At 41.2% G+C, this 20,540-nt stretch overlaps 1 protein-coding gene across 1 annotated transcript in view; it reads right to left on the reverse strand.

Moving 5' to 3' along the window:
* The window catches only part of AGBL1 (ATP/GTP binding protein like 1), a 465,946-nt gene that overhangs the window by 282,144 nt on the left and 163,262 nt on the right, over nucleotides 1–20,540 (reverse strand). The window contains 1 exon segment of the mRNA XM_018556368.1: nucleotides 16,154–16,334. Within this exon segment, the coding sequence (XP_018411870.1) occupies nucleotides 16,154–16,334 (181 nt within the window).

Below are 20,540 nucleotides of genomic sequence, written 5' to 3' on the forward strand. Positions count from 1 at the left end.
CTGACCTAATATCCCCTGCTCACTTTCTACAATATGGCCAGATCACCTCATTTCTTAAGGCACACATTCATCTTCCCGTGCGTCCTGATGACATCTCCCCCTTTTCCAAAATAACGGCACATCCGACACAAAAAATTTCGCTGTCACAGGCTTACTCTTTACTTCGCCCTTCACATGAGGAACACACCTCCACAATCCCTTGTTATGCACATAAATGGGCCTCGTTGGTACAGATGTCCCCTGTGGATACTTATGACCTGATGCTCAGAAGCTGGCGGACTGTTTGCAAGAATGTATGCAGCGAGCAATGGAGGGAGATACAATTCAAGTTAATTAATAGAGCCTATTGCGCCTTTAATTTTGGTCCCACATGCCCCAACTCACCTTGGCTTCAAAATTGCCCGAAATGCGAAGCCCATCGCCCAAATCTGACACATCTCTTTTGGAATGTCCTATCATCCACCGTTTTTGGGATAACATTCTACGATATATATCTTTACTGTCACCCCACCAAGGGTTGCTTATCCCCTTGTATTGTCTATTCCAAGTAATACCTGACACCTCCAACACTGCCCGCCCTTCATTAACTCAATGGGAACATCTCTGCCTTTTGGCGGCTAAAAAAGAAATTCTTAGAGCCTGGCTGCTAAATACTCCCCCCACACTGACAGATGTTAAAACCACCCTACACCGCCTTATGCTCATCCAGAAACTCGACACCAAGCATAACCAACACTTAACAGACAGATTCTTTAAGACCTGGACGCAGTACTTGATACACGAAAAGACCACCCCTCAATTGAAAGATGTGATGTCGCTGTTTCAATATTCCAAATTGTACTTACTGGCTAAATCCACGGGCTCCTTAGGCGAACTTGATGTTTTATGAGCTTTCTCTGTTACCCTTATATGTGTACTTACACAATAGAGACCCTTCTTGCCCATAGGACTGGTTGGGGGAGCCCCACATTATCACTGCCATTAACCTTAACATCACATTGCAATCCCTCTTCGCCCTAATGTATTGACCACCTCACCTTTCACATACTCTAATCGGTAAACTTCCAGAAGACAAAAGATATTGGTTGCTATGCTCTTCGACCATACCTGTTTACAACCAACATACCTTGACACAGACAATTTTGGTGACCCTGTAGTTGGTAAACACACCACACCCTACCATTCCCTTCCCTTACCCTTCCCCCTCCCCTCTCATATTCTCCTGGCTCTCATGTCATCTTGTTTAATTGCAGTTACCTGTTACTATAGAGATGTACTCTCGAAAAAATTTTGCATCCATTGCTGTTTCGTTATGCATACTTACCTGATATTAGTTACAGATGCTTGTATGACGTAACTGCCTGGGTGGTCGGCTGGCCACCAGATTGTACTTATCTTGTATTGATCCTGCATTGACTACTGTATGTTTTGTATCATAAATACCACAATAAAGAAATACTTGCTTAAAAAAAAAAAACTCCACTACCCAACGTCACTTTTTCGTTGCGGATTAGATCCGCCAGCGGTACATACCGCTATCGGTTGCTATGGCATCCACCAGGTTTCTTCCCTCTTCCCCGACCTTTCCCCCTTCCACTTTTCTATCCTCTCTGATGCTCCCCACTAGTACCCCCCCTTTGTCAGGTGTAACTCATGAGCCTAAAATGACCCAAACAACAATCCCCCCCCCTGCTGGCAGGAGGGCGGATTTGGAGCATACCATCCTCTAGGTCACTATGCCTTTAAAGATATTAAGCCTTAACGTACAAGGATTTAACTCCCCCAACAAAATCACACGGGCGTTCCGCTTCTTTAGATCTTCTCATGCTGACATAGTCTGTCTCCAGGAAACCCATTCTCTACAACCTCCTGCCCTAAATACTTCAGCGCACAATATCCGCAAATATACATGGCAAATGATAACTGTAAGCGCAAAGGAATCCTAATTGGATTTCGCTGGTCAGCTAATTTTGTCTGCCAAACTGAAACACGGGACCCACTGGGTAAATACTTAATCCTAACGGGACTCTTACATGACACAGAAATCACCCTACTTTCATACTACGCGCCTAACTCGAATCAAATAGCTTTCTTCAGGGACTTATTTGAAAAGGTGAGGACATGCAGTATGGGTAATGTCATCATGTGTGGAGATTCTAACCTGGTTCTTGTTCCTTACAGAGATAGATCCAAAGACTCATCAGCACATTCGCAACCGGCCAAGGAATACCGAGACCTCCTGTCGACCCACTCCCTGGTTGACTGTTGGAGAGAAACGAATCCTAACAAGGTAGACTACACCCATTACTCACATCCACATGACGTCTTCTCTAGGATTGACCACATCCTCCTCTCCCACCGCATGATACCCTTGGTACTACATTCACACCTCCTCCCAGTCCCATGGTCTGACCATTCAGCAGTTTCCATACTCCTCTCTGATGTAACCCCTAAGGGCACCTCTTTTACATGGACACTTAATGACTCCCTACTCTCCGATCCCACCACCCAAGCGACAATAGCCTCCCACATCACGGAATACGTGTCTCAAAATGACACATCAGACACGTCCCCAACCCTACTCTGGGAAGCCCACAAACCTGTACTTCGGGGAAAACTAATACAGCTGGCCTCTGCCATAAAGAAAGATAGACTTCGCAGACTAACAATTTTAGAACAAGAATACTATTCTTGCGCACGAGCCTTCACCCAAGCCCCCACTAGGCCCAACAAACAGAAGTTAGAGGACGCACGACATGCACTCAACTTACTCCTGACTGACCACGCGGCAAAACAACTTCATCGCACGGCCCACAAATACTATCTGAAGGGAAACAAAGCTGACACCCTATTGGCAAATAAGTTAGGTGCCCTTGACCCCTCCTTTAAGCCTTCAAATTGCAAACCCAGTCAGGCTCCCTCACTTGCAACCCCTCAACCATCCTTGACCTTTTTCACCAGCACCTCTCCTCACTATACTCTGCACCGGATCCCTCCGGCGCGGGGGAATTAGATAGCTTCTTTGAGGGACTGCAACTCCCATCACTCCTAACACCCCACAAAGCTGCATTGGAGGAACCAATCACAGAACACGAAGTCTTACATGCAATTGTATCGCTCCCTAAAGGCAAGAGACCCGGTCCTGACGGATTTTCGGTCCCATACTACACCACCTTCAAAAACCAACTAGTGCCCCTCCTAACCGCCTCCTTTAATCACCTGCATTCCGCAGCGTCCCTAGGTCATGAATCCCTCAATGCATCAATCTGTATGATACCTAAACCCAACACAGACCAAACCCACTACTCCACCTTCCGCCCCATCTCATTACTCAACGTGGATGTGAAATTATTAGCCAAAATACTAGCAAATAGGTTGAATCGAGTGATAGGTCATCTCATCTCAAATGACCAAGTAGGCTTTATACCCCAAAGACAAGCAAGCAACAATATACGCAGACTCACCATACTCACACATAAAGCCAAGACTAACCGCACTCCTACAATGCTGCTATCACTTGATATTAAAAAAGCTTTCGACATGGTGTCTTGGCCCTATCTGTTCAATGTTCTCAAACGGTGGGGACTTGGCCATTACTTCCTTACTTGGATCACCTCTCTTTATTAACAAACCATCAGCCCACATACAATATTCAGGCCATCGATCCCCAAGGTTCAACATCTTGCGGGGTACGAGACAAGGGTGCCCCCTGTCCCCACTTCTATTTGCCATGGCCTTAGAGTCCCTAGTGAGTAAAATTAGATCTTCCCCAGATGTCACCGGAATCAGACAAGGTGGCACTGCACACAAAATTAGCCTCTTCGCATACGATGCCCTGCTCACTCTGACCAACCCCATCACCTCTCTACCCAACCTAACCCAAATCCTGACACAATTTGCTGCCATTTCGCGGCTAATAGTAAACGAATCAAAATCCACAGCACTAAATATCTCATTGACTCCCTCGGTGGTATCAACACTGAAAGAACGATTCCCTTACCGTTGGTCCTCAGACACGCTCCCTTACCTGGGAATTAACCTCACCTCTTCCTACCATACACTGTATAAAGCTAATTACCCAGGAATGATCTCTAAATTAACGGTCCTCCTCACCAAATGGTCGCACTACCACCTCTCATGGCTTGGTAGGATTGCGGCAATAAAAATGTCCTTTCTGCCAAAGATACTATATCTTTTCAGAGTGCTGCCAGTGGCGGTCCCAGCCTCAGTCTTGCACACTCTACAATCACAGGTATTCCAGTCTTGCACACTCTACAATCACAGGTATTCCACTTCATCTGGAAAGACAAACGCCCCAGAATCCCCCGCCGGACACTTACCCTTCCTAAAACCTCAGGAGGATTGGGTGTCCCTGACTTAATGAAATATTTTCAAGCGGCGCAAATAGGACAATTGACCAAATACCATGCCGAAACAGAAGTCCCAGGATGGGTGGTTCTGGAGGAATCATTCCTTCCATCCACATCGGCTGCCAATCTCCTCTGGATTCCCCCCAGACGCAGACCTATGATAGCTAACCCTATCACCTCCTTTTCACTCCACTTGTGGGACTCTATTAACCGAACCACAGACCTGACTTCCCCGCATCTACCACTACTTTCGTTCCTCCGCCACCCCGACTTTCCACCAGCACACCCCAACTCCTACCGCTTTACAACATGGGTAGATAAAAGCCTCACACACTCTTGGAAACTTCAAACGAAGACGGGGATGAAACCCTTTCCATACCTGCAAGAACACTATGCTCTCCCCCCCAAGGAGGTTTTCCGCTACCTCCAGATCAAAAACTTCTTCCTTCACCACACACAGAGATGCTCGTTACCGGACACCCTGAGTCCGTTTGAAAAGATATGCAGAGATAACCCCCATGCACCTGGCACCATCACGGCCATTTATTCAGCATTACTAACAAGCGCACATACACGCACACCCTCTTACATATCCCAGTGGGAACGAGATTTGGGATCTCCTCTTGATGACGTCATGTGGCAAAATTCCTGGCTGAACACAAAATCTAGCTCGAGATGTTCCAGCATACTGGAGATAAATTATAAGGTTATGACACGTTGGTACTTAGTATCCACGAGGGTAGCCAAATTCAACCCATCTGCCTTCACCACTCTGCTTCAGGGGCTGTTCAGAGCCTGGCACCTTTTTTCACACATGGTGGCACTGCCCGACAGCATCCAGATTTTGGGACCAAATTTTCTCATTACTCACATCCCTACTACAAATGACCATCGAAAAGGATCCAAAGTTTGCACTACTTAACTGCAAACCTAGGGGCCTCCCCAAGGCACCATCCGACGCCCACCGACAACTCCTCCTAGTCTGAAGCAGCACACATAATGTTACCTAACATAGCGAAAGACCTCAGAGTTTCCACCTGACACCTCCTCATACTCTTCCCCCCCTCCCTATGTGCCCTATCTTTCTTCCTTACCTCCCCCCTGATCCTCTTACCTTTCAGCTGCATCTCATTAAAGCGCATCTCTGGATGCATAGCGGCTCGCCTTAATGAGAAGACTTCCTCGGAGCACACACATGGGGATTAATTTGACCTCACCAGAACACGGCCTCCCAGAAGAAACCACACTCGCAACTATACCAATCCATCACCTGTGAGTGCACGGAGGAACCCACGCTTGACGCATCTATAGCACCCTTCTAGAGCCTGCTACAAACCATCTTATACGTTGAAAAGAAGAATGGAGAGTAATGAATACCTATGTACAAATAGCACATAACTACTTGCCTCATCTTTGTATGATGTACATACCTGTATTGCTATTATCACCATGATCTCTAATAAAAATTCAGATGAAAAAAAAAAATCCTGTATAATAATAATAATTCACTTTTAAATTTTTATGTGGGGTATTTTTCACAGTAAAATTTTGTGTATGCCTACACCAGTAGACACCAGTCAAGACACTAGTCCAGGACCCAAGGACTAAAGGCTTTTAACATTTGTATGGACATCCTCATTAGGCTGGTCTGTCATAAAGGGGGTTCTTCACAAAGCTGCCGAATTGAATAACTGAGCCGAAGTGTTGTGAGCCAAACAACGTTCGGCTATTCACTTCTGGCTTGTACGGCTGATTTCAGCCTTACATCGACTGCACTTCGGTCAGCTAGACATGTTCTGCAGGACTTCGACTCCGCCGATCCAACATCTGGATCGGCTGAGTTAAAGCTCTGGCAGCTCACTCGCTGCCGTTCGCCCCTACTCTCATAGGGGCCGAACAGTAGTGAGTGAATAGCCGAATGCTGTTCTGCTATTCTATTTGGTACCTCCATGCTACCGACCAGAATAGCAAATCAATGAAAATAGTATTTAAAAAAAAAGTTGAAAAAATAATTTTAACCCCTTCATGACTGAGCTTGTTTTTGGTTTCTGTTCGTAAATGACTGACACACTTTTGACATTTTTGCTGTGTGATTCTTCCACGTCAGTAATATACTTTCTTACAAAGTGCACCCACACATATTATATATTGTTTTTTAGAGGACAGATAGGGCTATATATTTATATCACATATGTGTGTCTAACGCCTCACTTAGCACAAATACAAATTAAAAAAAGAGGAAAAAACGTAAAAAAAAACTTTTTTTCCCAGTTTTGATTTGTAGTATTTTTTTTTAACAAAACCAGCACAGCTAAAAAAAAATGCAATACATACATTCATTTATTTGTCCCTTATTTTTAATTTTTTTACACTTTTCACTATTTTTTTTAATTTATTTACACTTTTCACTTTTTTTATACTGACAAATTTTATTTATTTAATTATATCAGGCAGTCATTGTGAATTAATCTCACTATTACTGCTTGATAAATTAATACATTTTTTTTTATTATCAGGCTGCTTCAAACTTCAGAACAGCCGATAATAAGTTAGTGACACTGATCCTGCAGCAGTTCAGGATTCAGCTGTCAGTGAATGTTTCAGAAAACTTAAACATTCTACTTTCAAGAATAGATACATTATGTGTCTAATACATAACATTTTGTATCTATTCTTGAAAGTCAAAAGATTAAAAAAAAAAAGCCAGTATAGCTTGAGAGAGATATCTCTCGATCTATACGAGCTGTCAGAATGCCGGCAAAAGCCGACATGTGTGTCTGCTTTGCTGTGACTCTCAGACACCCGATATTAAGGTATCGGGTGTCTGAAAAAGGTTAACCCTTTCAGTAATGGATCTCTAGATAGTTAGACATCTATTACTGAAAGGTAACCGCTGATTCTCAGCGGTTAGCAGCCTTCTAGTACAGCAATTAACTCATCACGTACAGTGTACGTGACAAGTCATTTGGTCCCTTTGTGGCTGGACGTACAGTGTACGTCTCCCGTCACGAAGGGGTTAAAATGTAAATAAATTGTAAAATTAAAAAATAATAAAACTGTTTCCTATTGGCCGGGACCAGCTGTCATTACAATGAGAGCTTGTCGGAGCCGGCGGGAATATGAAAGCCAACTCTGCTAAGCCCTCAAAAAGAGTTTTCTAGCAGGTCCCAGCCAATTAATAACAACTGGGCGGAGGCGGCTGTGACATCACAACTGGCTCAGCCCAGTTGTTATTGTTTAATGACAGTTCAGTGTCCCCAGGTCATTTGGGGATTCTGATCTGTCATTACAACTGGGCAAAGCCAGCCACCCAGCTGACATTTATATGGGTGTGTGTTCGGCTGCTATACGGGCTATAATGAATAGCCCGTACAGCAGCCCTTCGGTTTGATTGAACCGAAGTGCTCCAGTGGCCGAAGGATCAGCCAAAGCTATGGCTGGATCCTTTGGATCTTTCGTGAATAACCCCCCTTGTTTGTGCCAAAGTAACATGGTACCAGAATGTATCAATTCCAGCAATGTGGACAGCGTAATAGTGAATTTCTAGTATAACTTCGAGAGAGTTGGTTGTTACCTCTGGGTTTAGTGCTATAACAGATGACTTGATTAGAGACCAACTAGCAGAAAAAAACAAACTCTGCCTCCATTAGAGAAAGATTGCTCTTGGAACATGATTTAACTCTAGAAAATGCTATTACTATTTCAAGCCAGATTTTAAAAAAACTGTGGCAGAAGTAAAAACCCTTAGTCCTTGGACTATTGGCACTATACAGGCTGTGAATTCAGACTTTGCCTCTTATAATGCACATATTCAGACCCCAATACAAAGGTACAACAAGAGATTCATCTGACCTGTAATGCAGAGCTGTAAGTACATAGAACAAGTCTAACTGCTTCAGTTGGGGTTTAACGCATTGCAAACGATCCTGAGTGCCCTGCAAAAGATGCAAGGTGCTGTAAATACAAGAAAATGGGACACTGAAAAAATCTGGTATAGTTCTACTGCTAGACAGGTTTGTGAAGTTACTTTCCTAGAGGTTACCCTCTTAAGTGTAAAATAATAAGACACTGTTTCAGCTAACAAGAGCTATTCTATTATACAGATGCTTGATATAGGATATCTTGCCCCGTACCATCTATACCGAGTAAATCTTCAAAACGTGCCCTTTCAAGTTAACTTTTACTGGAGCTATGGTGCCACAAATATATGTGACTTAATATGGACTTTCCTCTAAGGAGGCAGCTTTCTATCCTTGGAGGCATCCCATGTGTCCTCACAATGATCCGATTAAAGTGCAAAAGTGAGAGTGCCACAATTAGATATTATGTCCAGCATAAGTTTAATAATATTGACAAGGATCAAAAATACAGCAGCCAAAGTGTTTTGGAATCCCAGCATTCCTTTCCAAAGGCCTTCAATTGGCATTGAATGCCGTGCTGGACTGTACACATAGTTAAAGGATTACCATGTGGAAATATCCATGTGGACACTGGACTGACAGCAGCTGTCAGTCTGAGGAAGGGGGAGCTGGATTCCCCAAAACACATTGGCTGCTGTATTTTCAATTCTTGTTGAGACTTGCACTGGACACATTATCTAATTGTGACATTTCACATCTGCACTTTGTTCAGTAGTAAACTTTCGGCTTGGATCCTGGCTGGATTACGAAACCTGGCTAATTAAAACAGGGACATTTCAAATGTTCCAATTTGCGTGACAAGGTCAGCAAAGACCTGCCACCTATGAATTGTCTGATGAACAAATATGGAATGCCAGCCATCGTGCACCTGTTACGCAGGACTTTCAGAAGTTCTATTTGAAGGATATTTTCCTATTTCTATTTATAACAACCAAACTGGAGACCAGGGACCTGCACTGCCTAGACATGTTCAAAGAATCAGAAGGCCTACTGTGTGGACTAAAGATTATGTAAGAATAAAATTGCGTAGGGCTGGTTTGTGATATAATTCTTTACATTGTTGTTACTGTATTTCAATATTGAGGAGCAAAACTATTTTGTACCATGAGGGGAACATGTGGTGTGAATATTTATGGCCTGTATATATCACTTTTTACAGTTCCAGTGAGTTTCAATTCTTGTTCATGTTATGATATAATCAAAAGCTGCACATGTTTTATGGAAGCCTGAACTTGCTAAGAAAGTAGTCTATAACTACTTTGCTTACAGAGTACAGGATACAACACTGGTGAGTTGCTATTTCCTGTCCTGGTAAAGTGGTAAAGGGATCATTTGAAGCTTTGGATGATCCCAATGCCCTTCAGTATACATCTGTTTTTTTGGCTAGAATCAATATAGAAAGGCAGTCCACATACTGGTAGCTTTGCTTCTATAGTAATATTAGGCCGTACACCTGGGGTCAGTCCAAAATCTCTGGGGGGTGGGGGGGGGACTTGATTGTTATGTACTTCAGATTGGAAATGAAAAAATAGGTGATGGCAGATTCAACTCCAGCAAGCAAGAAAGATCTCAGAAGTGGACTTGGTGAAATGCTAGTAAAACCTTTTTTTAACCACTTAAATGCCATAGTGTTTCACCCCCTTCCTGGCCAGGCCATTTTTCAGTATTCAGTGCTGCGGTACTTTGACTGATACTGTCATGCAACACTAATTTGTTCTCCTCTAATAATAAAATTACATCACTGTCCATCCAACACATGAAGAAATATCTTCATTGCAATAACTGGATCCAGCAGGGAAATAAAGTGTTCTCTTCTTCCATTTTAGAGCAGTGTCTCTCAACTAGAAGAATCTCACTGACAGCAACAGTATATGTTTTTATATGTGTTTAGATCTCCCCACACAGCTTAATTATCTAGGTGTTGCATTTAGGCTGTTACAAATAAAAGGAAAGAGACCTTTTATATTTTCATAGTTATACCTGTAATAAATTGTAAAAAATTAGTTGTGCTTTCCTTTTCCTTTTTGCAAACCTATACTTTTTCACAGACTGACTGAATTGACTATGTACTCTAAATGGCTAATTGGTTTTATCTAACTAGTTTTTTTTTGTATGGGGTGGTAATAGCTATCACATTCTTTACTGTGACTTTTAAACTAAATACAAACAATTAGAGGGTTCTGGAACCAGAGACATGCAAAACAAAAGGCATAAAAAGTGAGAAATGCCATTAAATGACACCAGGCCACTGATACTGATAGCCAACCTGGAACGTACACCAATATTTTCCCCTGAAGTAGGGAAGGACAGGACAGGTAAGGTAAGTCTGCAGTAGAGAGGAGGCAAGCTAATTGAATCGACACTAAATTCACGAGGTAAATCTTAAAAATGAATTCAAGTGCCTTAAAGTGATAGTAAACTCAGGAGTTAAATCTCAAAAATGCATTCAAATACCTTAACCGTGTAGCCACCACTCCTAACTCACTCCCGTGATGGACTACAATCTCATGTTTAGCTTACTAAATTTGTTTTGAGATTGTAATCTATCATGGAAGCAAGCTGTAACGATAACCCTCGGGCACGTACCGATCCGGTCTCTCCTCCTGCGGGGACGGCCGCTCTGCGTTCCACGGTGGAACGCGGAAGCCGCTCGACTTACTGATTGCGAAGTGTGCGGGGTGCGTTCCAGCGTGGAACGCGGAAGTCGCTCGTTCGGGCTGGCGGCTCCTCCCACTTCCTGGGGCTATTTAAAGACACAGCTGAGGCAGCATGGCGTTCTACTATAGGAGTCAGAACGCCTGCTGCCTCCTGAGCCAGACTACCTCAACCTCAGCCCTGTGAATCTACCACTGCGCACACTCCACTCAGACCCAAACCGCAAGTACTGCTCCAATTGGAGCCTTTTGACATTCAATCCTGCAAAACTGGTATGTGATATAGACTGCCGCTAATATACTATCACCTGATCACTAGGAAAACCAGCAGTAATACCTGTATGGTGTGTGGCGCACCTCTCCCTAGACTTACTGCATAATATTGCCCTCCGTATCTTAATTGGAAACAGGCTTTGAAGTAATAGCCTTATCCTCAATATTTCTGTTACTGGCTACGGCTTTGATGCTGGAATCTCAAACTCCCCGTTAAGAGTGGGAGTGACGCCTGAGATTCAAGCCTGAGAAGCCGCCTCCACAACTTTCTTACCCACATACCCTCCGCAGTTGTGATCCAAACCGTCACTCCCTGCAGCAGACGTGACACAAGCTTGGATTGATGGCTACTTTACAACACACACAGGGACCACTGGGAACAAAAGTAGCCACCTTCCAGAAGGAAGGACCGTGTCAGTGCCAATTTAGAGATGATTTGAGGATCTACAAATTTTGAGTGATACACAAATAAGATACATTTTTGTAAATACTTCAGGTATTTGAATGCATTTTTGAAATTTAACTTCTGAGTTTATTGTCACTTTAAGTATATTTCCTCTTTTGCAGACAAATTTAAGAAAACCCCAATAATGTTTTTTATGTGTTCCTATTCACACCACTAAAAATACTATTCTTTCCTTTTACATGTGTCTGTGTAGCAGGCCTTTGGAGCTTATCTGTACAATTTCAAAGTCACAGAAAAACTCATAGGAAGACTAGGGACACTATGAGCTTCCTCTCATTAACATATAATGATTCTAGATCTTTAACCCTTTGTAAGGACAGATGGTGTTAAAATATAGTTTACACTGCTAATGAAGTCTGCCAGCACAATACAGACAGGGTTAATTATTTTAAACATTACCTCCCTACCCCCAATTATTCAGTTTAAAGAAAACCTTTTTTTAAATTATGCTATGTGAGTAAGAACATGTAACAAATATAAAGTAGGTGTAATCCCAATTTGGCTGAGAGAGTGGAAATACATTTTAGGTAAACATGTTATTTTCCCTAATGATTCACTCTACCATCTACCATCAGTAACAGCTCTGGCAGCCTCAAAGAGGAACTTTATCCATATCTTTAAAATTACAAGAAAGCCACCTTTAAAAATGTTTAGTAATGACAATTTAGAAACAAACACTTTTAGGTAATTGCCGGCTTTATGCATACCTTATTTCTCTTTTCTTCTCCAGTCTTCTGACAGTGGCCATTTTTACTAACGGCAGATTAATCCATCTCCCTGTACTTCCTGGATTACAGATTCAATTTCCTAGCAATGCTCTGCTGTTATTAACCTTCCCAAGATTCAACGCTTAGGCATGATTACATAATTTGTGCTAAAGTAGACCAGGAAGTGGATGAACTCTATTTGTAAGCAAATGAAAAACTGCTGATGTGATTTTTAGTGAAAGGGTAAAGGTCCACTTTAAAACTACTCCACCCCTTTTCCCTTTAAATAGACAATTTCATCAAGCAAACAATCAAGTATTTTAAATTAGGGATGTTCAGATTCCAAGTACCATACTCGGCACAAGTACAAGTACATGTACAGATACTTTTCCAGCTCCAAGACCAGACCAGAGAAAAACTCAAAAGTTAGGAGGCAGATGTCATTTTTAAGGAGCATATGGGGCTCCTGGGATTTGTGCATCCCTATTTTAATGTATATTTTTTTTAAATAAATATATACCTTATATGCTGGCGTATAAGACGGGTTTTTAGACCCAAAAACACTGCCCGAAAATCGTGGGTCGTCTTATACGCCGGGTATACTGTATGTAGCTTCGGCTACATACAGTATACCGCCCTGAGCCAATCACGGCAGGCTTTGTATTAATGAATACAAAGCCTGTATTAATTAATGCAAAGCCTGCCGTGATTGGCTCAGCGCGGTATACTGTATATAGCTGGAGGACGGAACCCGGAAGATGGAGGACGCTGCAGGGATCATGGACAAGGTAAGAGACTGTAATCCCCAGTGTGGCTCGGGGTTACCACTTATGGTACTGAAAATTAACCCCCGAGCCACACTCGGGAATACAGCCATGGAGGTTAGTGGGTGCATTTAAACATTATTTTGGGCTACACTCGTTTTATACGACGAGTATAGCCCAAAACCTATACTTTAACACAAAAAGTAGGGGGTCGTCTTATACGCCGGCAAATACGGTATATTAGGGATGCACTGATACCATTTTTTGAAGTACAAGTACTGAAACATTTGTGTTTATTGTCATGTGACAGTTTTTCTAAAACATTACAGACTAATGATTTCAGGACAGCGGTGAAGTGCCAGAGCTAGGTCCCAGCTGCAACCTCTGCAACCGTGGTAGTTTTTGTGAAAATGCCAAGTATCGGCACTGATATCTGAACTGGTATCTAAACATTCCTATTTTAAATGCCTACTTGCAGTGTTTTTCCTTTCAGTTAAATTTTTTTAATTGACTTGCGGTGTGCCTCTGAATTTCTAGCAAATGTGACTACTTCAGAAGAGCCAATTACCTAACATAACCTCCATAGCACAATCCCCTGCCTCCTTGCATATCATAATTCTTTCCTCTGCTGGGAGTATCTAATTATTGTCATACTTACAATACTCATCCTCTGTCCCTCCCCTCACCTCCATAATATGCAGCTTCCAGGGGTGGGGTGAAGGGCAATACTATACAGTGGAACCTACTAGTAACAACTCTGGTGTACTGGGGCCATTGATGTTACATTCAAGATGGTGGTGCCAGCTGTAGTTTCAGGGGTTTTGGATTTGTACCCAAGGGAGGTTTTTTTCAAGTACAAAACATAATGCACAAAATACGTTTAATGCACATTCATATAATGGGAAGAGTGTTGTTAAAATGAAAGGTCTGTTGGCAGGGAATATTTAAAGCTACTCCATTGCTGGATAGAAGAAAAAAAAGTCTAAAAAAAAACATATTAGAGATTTTAAAGTCAAAAGAGTTTTAAGCTATTCCAAATGCCGATTAATCATTCACAATGGATGCTGCTTCTTGATTTTTAAAGGTTTTGGTTTCTTGTAGAATCAGCTTGTTCCCTGAGCACTGGCCCCGTTTAAGGGTGGCTCCTTTCTCAAGCAGAGTTCTGTGTGTGTCTCTACAAACACACAAGCAAAACAAATGACAAACCCACTCATCAATTCGTTACCAGCTTTACAGCAAGGTGCACACTGTTTTACTGTTTGAAGCCCTTCCGTGTGCACCTTGCTGTAAAGCTGGTAACGAATTGATGAGTGCGTTTGTCATTTGTTTTGCTTGACTGATTTGGTGCAGTGATGCATGGGGGGTCTCAGCTGCCGTTGTGATGTGCGGGGTCCCTTGTGCATACCTGTGCCTTCAAGGGAGGTTGGGCTTCCTCCTGACAAACCTGCACCCAATTTAATCTTCTGCCCCATGTGCTCCAAGATGGAGACTCTCATAGTTTAGAGTTAGGACCGCACTATATGGAGGTGCTTTGGCGTGGCTGTGCGGCTTTCACATTTTCTGCAAAAGACGTGTATCCAAACCAGAGGATGCAACCACAGCATACTATTAGAATCTATTAGAAATGTTTCCAAGTTTTTTGATGAAAGTGGAAATCCCCTTTAGATAACTCCTAAGCAGAGATTTGTATGGGTATGTAATGAGTGAACTTTTTAAGACTGTCTCTAAAATGACACATTGCTCAAGTGTCACCTCCACATCTGTTTCAATTTGTCATATAATTACAGCCATGCATAAAATAAAATTTCATCTGTTTTATAAAAAAATTATATTTAAAAATGTTACAGCAAGGAACATTTGCAGCAGTACCCAGAGTAAAATCATAAGTTCTTACATTGCTGGATCTTTTTTAATGTGATGCATCTGGGAAAGGAACACTTACAATATTTTTTTCCTTTGGCAGCATATTTATATGATTATATATCATATATTATTGATATTTATGGAGACAGAAAAGCAGGCTTATACTTGTTTAATGAATAGCCTAAATTCTAGATATATAAATTGATGCGGGCTGCTTGTGTTTCCAGAAGGTAACACTGAAAGATCAAACTGTCTGTTATTCAGGGATCAATTAAAGAGAGAAGCAGAATATCTAATGGATTCTCCACAGGAGAAACTATCATTGTTTATCTGGTGTCAGCCCCCAAAATATCCTTTTGTAAATTATACCTCGCTTCCTGCTGCACATTACAAAGAGCTGTGTGGAAACAAAGTGACAGAATGTTGCTTTCTTAAAATGTTACCAGGGATGAGCGGTTAGAATGCTTCTAAACAAAACAAATGTAAACAAAGAGCACAAGATAGTACAAACAATAGTAAAACTCTACAGCTGCTATAAACAAAGAGCCACCAAGGGCATTTGCTTTGGGCCCCTTCAGGAAAGAACAGCCCCAATTAAAATAAAACCTGGATTGAAGTGGTCTTATAGCTAAGTAGCGTGCAATCTTGTAATATGGAATTAACCAAGTGGAAGAGTTTGCTTCATCCAGCTACTGACAGGATCCAATCAACACCTAATACTTCAAAGTATTTTTTACTTTGTAAGTATTTGTATGTATTTTTTACAACTGTGGGGGTATAGCTCAAATGGGGCTCACCTTCCCTGGGAAAAAGGTAGTCCAGGCAGCAAAGTTCTTTTTAGTCTGACTAGCTTATTAAAAATATGCAAACACATAAACGTCCACTCTAAGGTGATATTCAAAAATGAACATATTGTATAAGGGTTACTAATACCACATTTCAGAACTATATAACATTCTGTTAAGGATTACAAATGGCTGTAAATATTTACCAACCAATAATGTCTTTATCTGCAATCAACTTATTTTTATAGTTCTTAATCACAATATAATCTGTTTGTTATGAGAAACATCAGGAAATAACTTTTTGTTGATATATATTTATATATACACACTCTTTATTTTCCATTTACTTACTTTCCATTGATGACGCCATCTGGGTTAAGCATTGGGATGATCTTAAAAATAAACATTTCCCTCAGAATCTCAGCAATAGGGTCATCGCTAGTAAGAAACTCAAGTGTCCCCTTCATTACCCAACTGGAATTGCTCTCCCCTGGATGTACCCGGGCAGTAAGAACCACATAATGACGACTGCCTGCAATAAAATGAAAAAATATTTAAAATGAAATATTACCATGACGTAAATAAACAGGAATCTATCCTTATAAATAAAAATCTTTATAAAGGTGATTGATATAGTCACATTTCTTGTACATATCTATTTATTATAGAATTTGAGTTTTGAGAAGGTGTTATTATGACTGTAGGTCAACTGTCTGCTATTTAGTAATGTTGCTTTTAACTGACTCTTTCTGTGTGCAGTATATTCATATCATACAAACCAAAATACAAAATCTACATATGTACACCGTAGTAGATCTACAGCGGTGTTTATCACCCCATCCTATAAGTTATTTAGAGATTGTAGTCTTACAACTCAATGGTTTGGGACTGTGGCTTAGATTGGTAAGTATTAAATAAATTCAGAGCTAAAGGAATACCATAACATGTATTACCACTGTAGAAAATGCCCTTCATGAAACGCTCTTACAGAAGTGGTCACAGTTTTATACTGATTACATGGTATACGGTAGTATCTGCCTATACAATGAGTGAATATGATATGTCAGTAAATTTGGCCATAGCAGAAGCACTTCCATTGTTGTATTCTACTAAATTATGTAATATCCCATTTTGGGAAAAAAATAGAATGATTTTTCAGATTACACATTTGGTTAATACTAATAATGATCTGGCCATTTGGTCTTAAGATCAGACAGATGGACTTGCTTAAATATGCCTAGGTTAGAGTGAACTAATTGTTTTGGAGAAAACAATCCACTGATCAACACACAGTTCTATACATTGGTCAGTCTGGCAGTCCCAATTAAAGCAAGGAAGTGACCTTCCTTTGATGGAAAAGATGAGGTGGTGACAGGAGAGCAGTGTGTGCTAAGCTGATCATCAGATAATGTGAAGGTCTGCTGAATGGGTGAGGCTGGCTAAACAGGCCACCAATTACAGAAAAACCTGTGCCCCCATGCCTGTATTTCTCCTCTTATCCAAATCCAACTTCCCCTCACTGTGCTGACCCTCTTGGCCTTCTCTAGCACCCTCCTCTCTGTATTGCTCCTTTGGCTGCCTTTAACTGTTACTTTTGGCTAACTTCAACCTACCTGCACCTCTGCCTTTCCTCTACTGCTCCTTCAACAATTAAATAATTATGATGTGTTACAGTTCACAGGCCTTTACTGGCCTTAACTTGAAGAGCAGCCCTGTTTGAGTGGGAATACTTTTATGACTTAATTTTTTTGGCTACATGAGTATTTTAAAGGAAAAAGGCAAGTTTTGTTTAGTTCATTAAACCTATTGCACATACTTACTATGGCCAATTACTAGCCAGATATGTAATGTAAGGAATCTATACTACTGTCCTAGTTAGATAACTTTATTTTGGAGATTGAGAATGTAGCAGTTTATTGCAAAAAGTCGATTTACAGTAAGTAATATAGATATACAGTATAGCCTTGCAGTTTCTATGTACAGTATTACCAAAAAGAGTTAAAGCTTCACAACGTCCTGGCCTGTGACTCCAAGGGCAAAGGTCCTTTTAACCCCTTGCCAGGATTCTGCTGAACACAAAACAGGGCAAGTTGCGAGTCAGAGATCTATAAGGAAGCAAATAGTGCAGGTGTACTTTAGATCCTGCAATGAACATCTCCCAGGGAATGTAAATTAAATATTGCTCTGGAGGGCCAGAAACCAAGCTGAATGTATAACAAGCTAATAGTTGAATGTATAATAAACTAATTGAGCTTATTATAAAACCATTCAGCCACCCTGGAAATATAGCAATCATCAATTAACATGTAATTAGGTACTTAACATTTTTTTGAACATCCACATAGTCAGCATACTGAAACTGAATAATATATCTTGGCCTCACTGGAAAGCTTACAGAAGAAATGCATATTGTGTACAAATCAGCTTGACTCTCATTCACAGCAGGCTATTCGGAATAGCGAGTTTCTAATTGTGTTTTTTGTATTTAAATGGTGATGGCAAAAGGCAGCCAGCACCAATCTGGTTGCCAAAATAACTGAAAAATATTAGCATCCTCTCCACACATTATCAAGCAATGCTTTTGGAATGATAAATCTCTTAAAGAGAACACAGGCATACTTATCCTAAAGTATTATTCTAGGTTAAATGGACTCTAAATTCCCAATTAATACTGGTTCTGGAATAAAACCTGAACGGTAACATATTATTACTCTCACAACTAGCATTGATGAGGATTGTTAGCTGTGAAATGTTCTCCTCCTTTTCTGTATATCTACTACTGTTGTATGATGTATGAACTATGAAACTAAACTGCATATGGCCATCAGGAGCAGGTGATGCATAGTAAGAAATTTCTGTAGGGGCATATATTTTATGTGGTGGGCTAAATGGAGGTCATTGGTTTAATTATGCTTTTGAATATCTCAGATACATTTATGCATAGGGAACCCTTGCCAGTTTCTTGATGGGTGGTTATTATTAAAGTTACACATTATGTCACTGCTTGTTTTTGGATAAAATATATAATTTGTAAACTGTTCTTCTCTCAGTGCAGCTGGTTGATCATGGATTAACAACAGTCATATTGTCAGTGGATTAAGGGCTGGTGTTTTAGAAAAAAGGATTACTTTAGAGATTTGCAGCCTCTTTATAAGACCCCAAAGTGCCAATGTATAATTTTCTGTGGCCTTAACAGAAAACTAAAGCCAAACCCTTTTTTTTGGCCGGGGATGAGAGGAAACGCAGGAGAGGGTCCTCAGCGTCTCCCACACTGTAGAAAGTGCTGTCTGGCAGTGCCTGCAGAGTCTGTAGTGGCTCCGCCAGGCTAAGCAGTTCCCACAGGTGACTGGCCTCATGTGGTGCAAGCACCTCTCCATGCCAGCACAGCCTTCCCTACTGTGGTGTTTCTACTGCGGGTGGCGGAGCGGTGGTGGAGGGAAGGAGCCGCAATATTTTGGGGGGTGGCACTGTATAATAGATTAATGGGGTCTTGCAATGGAGGAAAACAATTAAAATTACCAGACCCTTGCTGGTCTATGGGGAGTCGGATGTAAATGGACATGCGTCCATTTACATCAAATGATCCAGGTCAATCAGGTCTGCTAAAATGGAACTTTGTTCCATTTTATTTTATGGACCTGGCCAGAGTCAGGGGTAATTGGATGTAAATGGATGCATGTTCATTTAGATCCAGCTGCCCATATAGTAACATTGGGCTTCTGATCCCAATTAAAAACTGACAGTTGGGCCTGATTTGAATGCCCTTGTGAAAGGGCTCTTAAAGAGGATAAACTATCTGCCATATCTTTATTTACTGCACTGAGAAACAAACACTGCCATATGGAATCTTTTCTAGTCCCTTCAATACACAGAAATAATTTTACATGTTACATACCATTACAGGCATGGCATGTGATATACATCACTATCATTAGGTCACACAAAAAATTACAGCTGAAGCATATTGCTTTAAATATGAACATGGAGCATAGTTGTATGAATATTTTATTGTAAGAATTTAGACCGCTTCTATACAATATATTTTGGGAGCTGTATTGTAGCTTGGGATTTACGCTCGTTGCTCTCGTTGTATTAGCTGGTGCAGATTCAGTTTCGACTATTCCTTCTGCTACAATAAGTGTGATTTAAAGTGTTTCAGCAGCCACACACCACATTAAATGTGAGAGACAATACAGCTGCACCACTGAATGTGGCTCATGTGAACCCATAATTGACAACAGCTGCACATGGTATGAAACAAACTAAATGTGCTTTATGTTTCACATTCACTTTTCATATCTTAAATAGCCTTTTTCTCTATACTAAGAAGAGTAAAAGTAGGAATATTGATTACAAAGTCTTATTACAGGTATACAACCAAATTAATTTCTTATAGCGGCAAGTGAGAAGTCAACAGATCTAACAAGGCTCAATGCTCTAAATCAGGGATAGGCAAACCCCGGTCCTCCAGCTGTGGTAATACTACAAATCGCATCATGTTTCTGCCCCTAGGAGTTGCTGTAAGTGTGTTGCAATGCCTCATATAATTTGTAGTTGCAGTACAGCTGGAGGGCCAGAGTTTGTCTACCCCGCTTTACATTATTATACAGAACACACCTATAGCTTTCACCAGGGATGGGTGAATCTGTCCAGGTTCAATTTGCGAAGGGTTCAGTGAATCCTGTTTGAAATTCAGCAAACCCAAACTTAACTCCAGCAAGTCCCACTGAAGTATGGG

Source organism: Nanorana parkeri, unplaced genomic scaffold (genome assembly GCF_000935625.1).
Source record: "Nanorana parkeri isolate BGI_ZX_2015 unplaced genomic scaffold, ASM93562v1 scaffold236, whole genome shotgun sequence".
Classification (NCBI taxonomy): Eukaryota; Metazoa; Chordata; class Amphibia; order Anura; family Dicroglossidae; genus Nanorana; species Nanorana parkeri.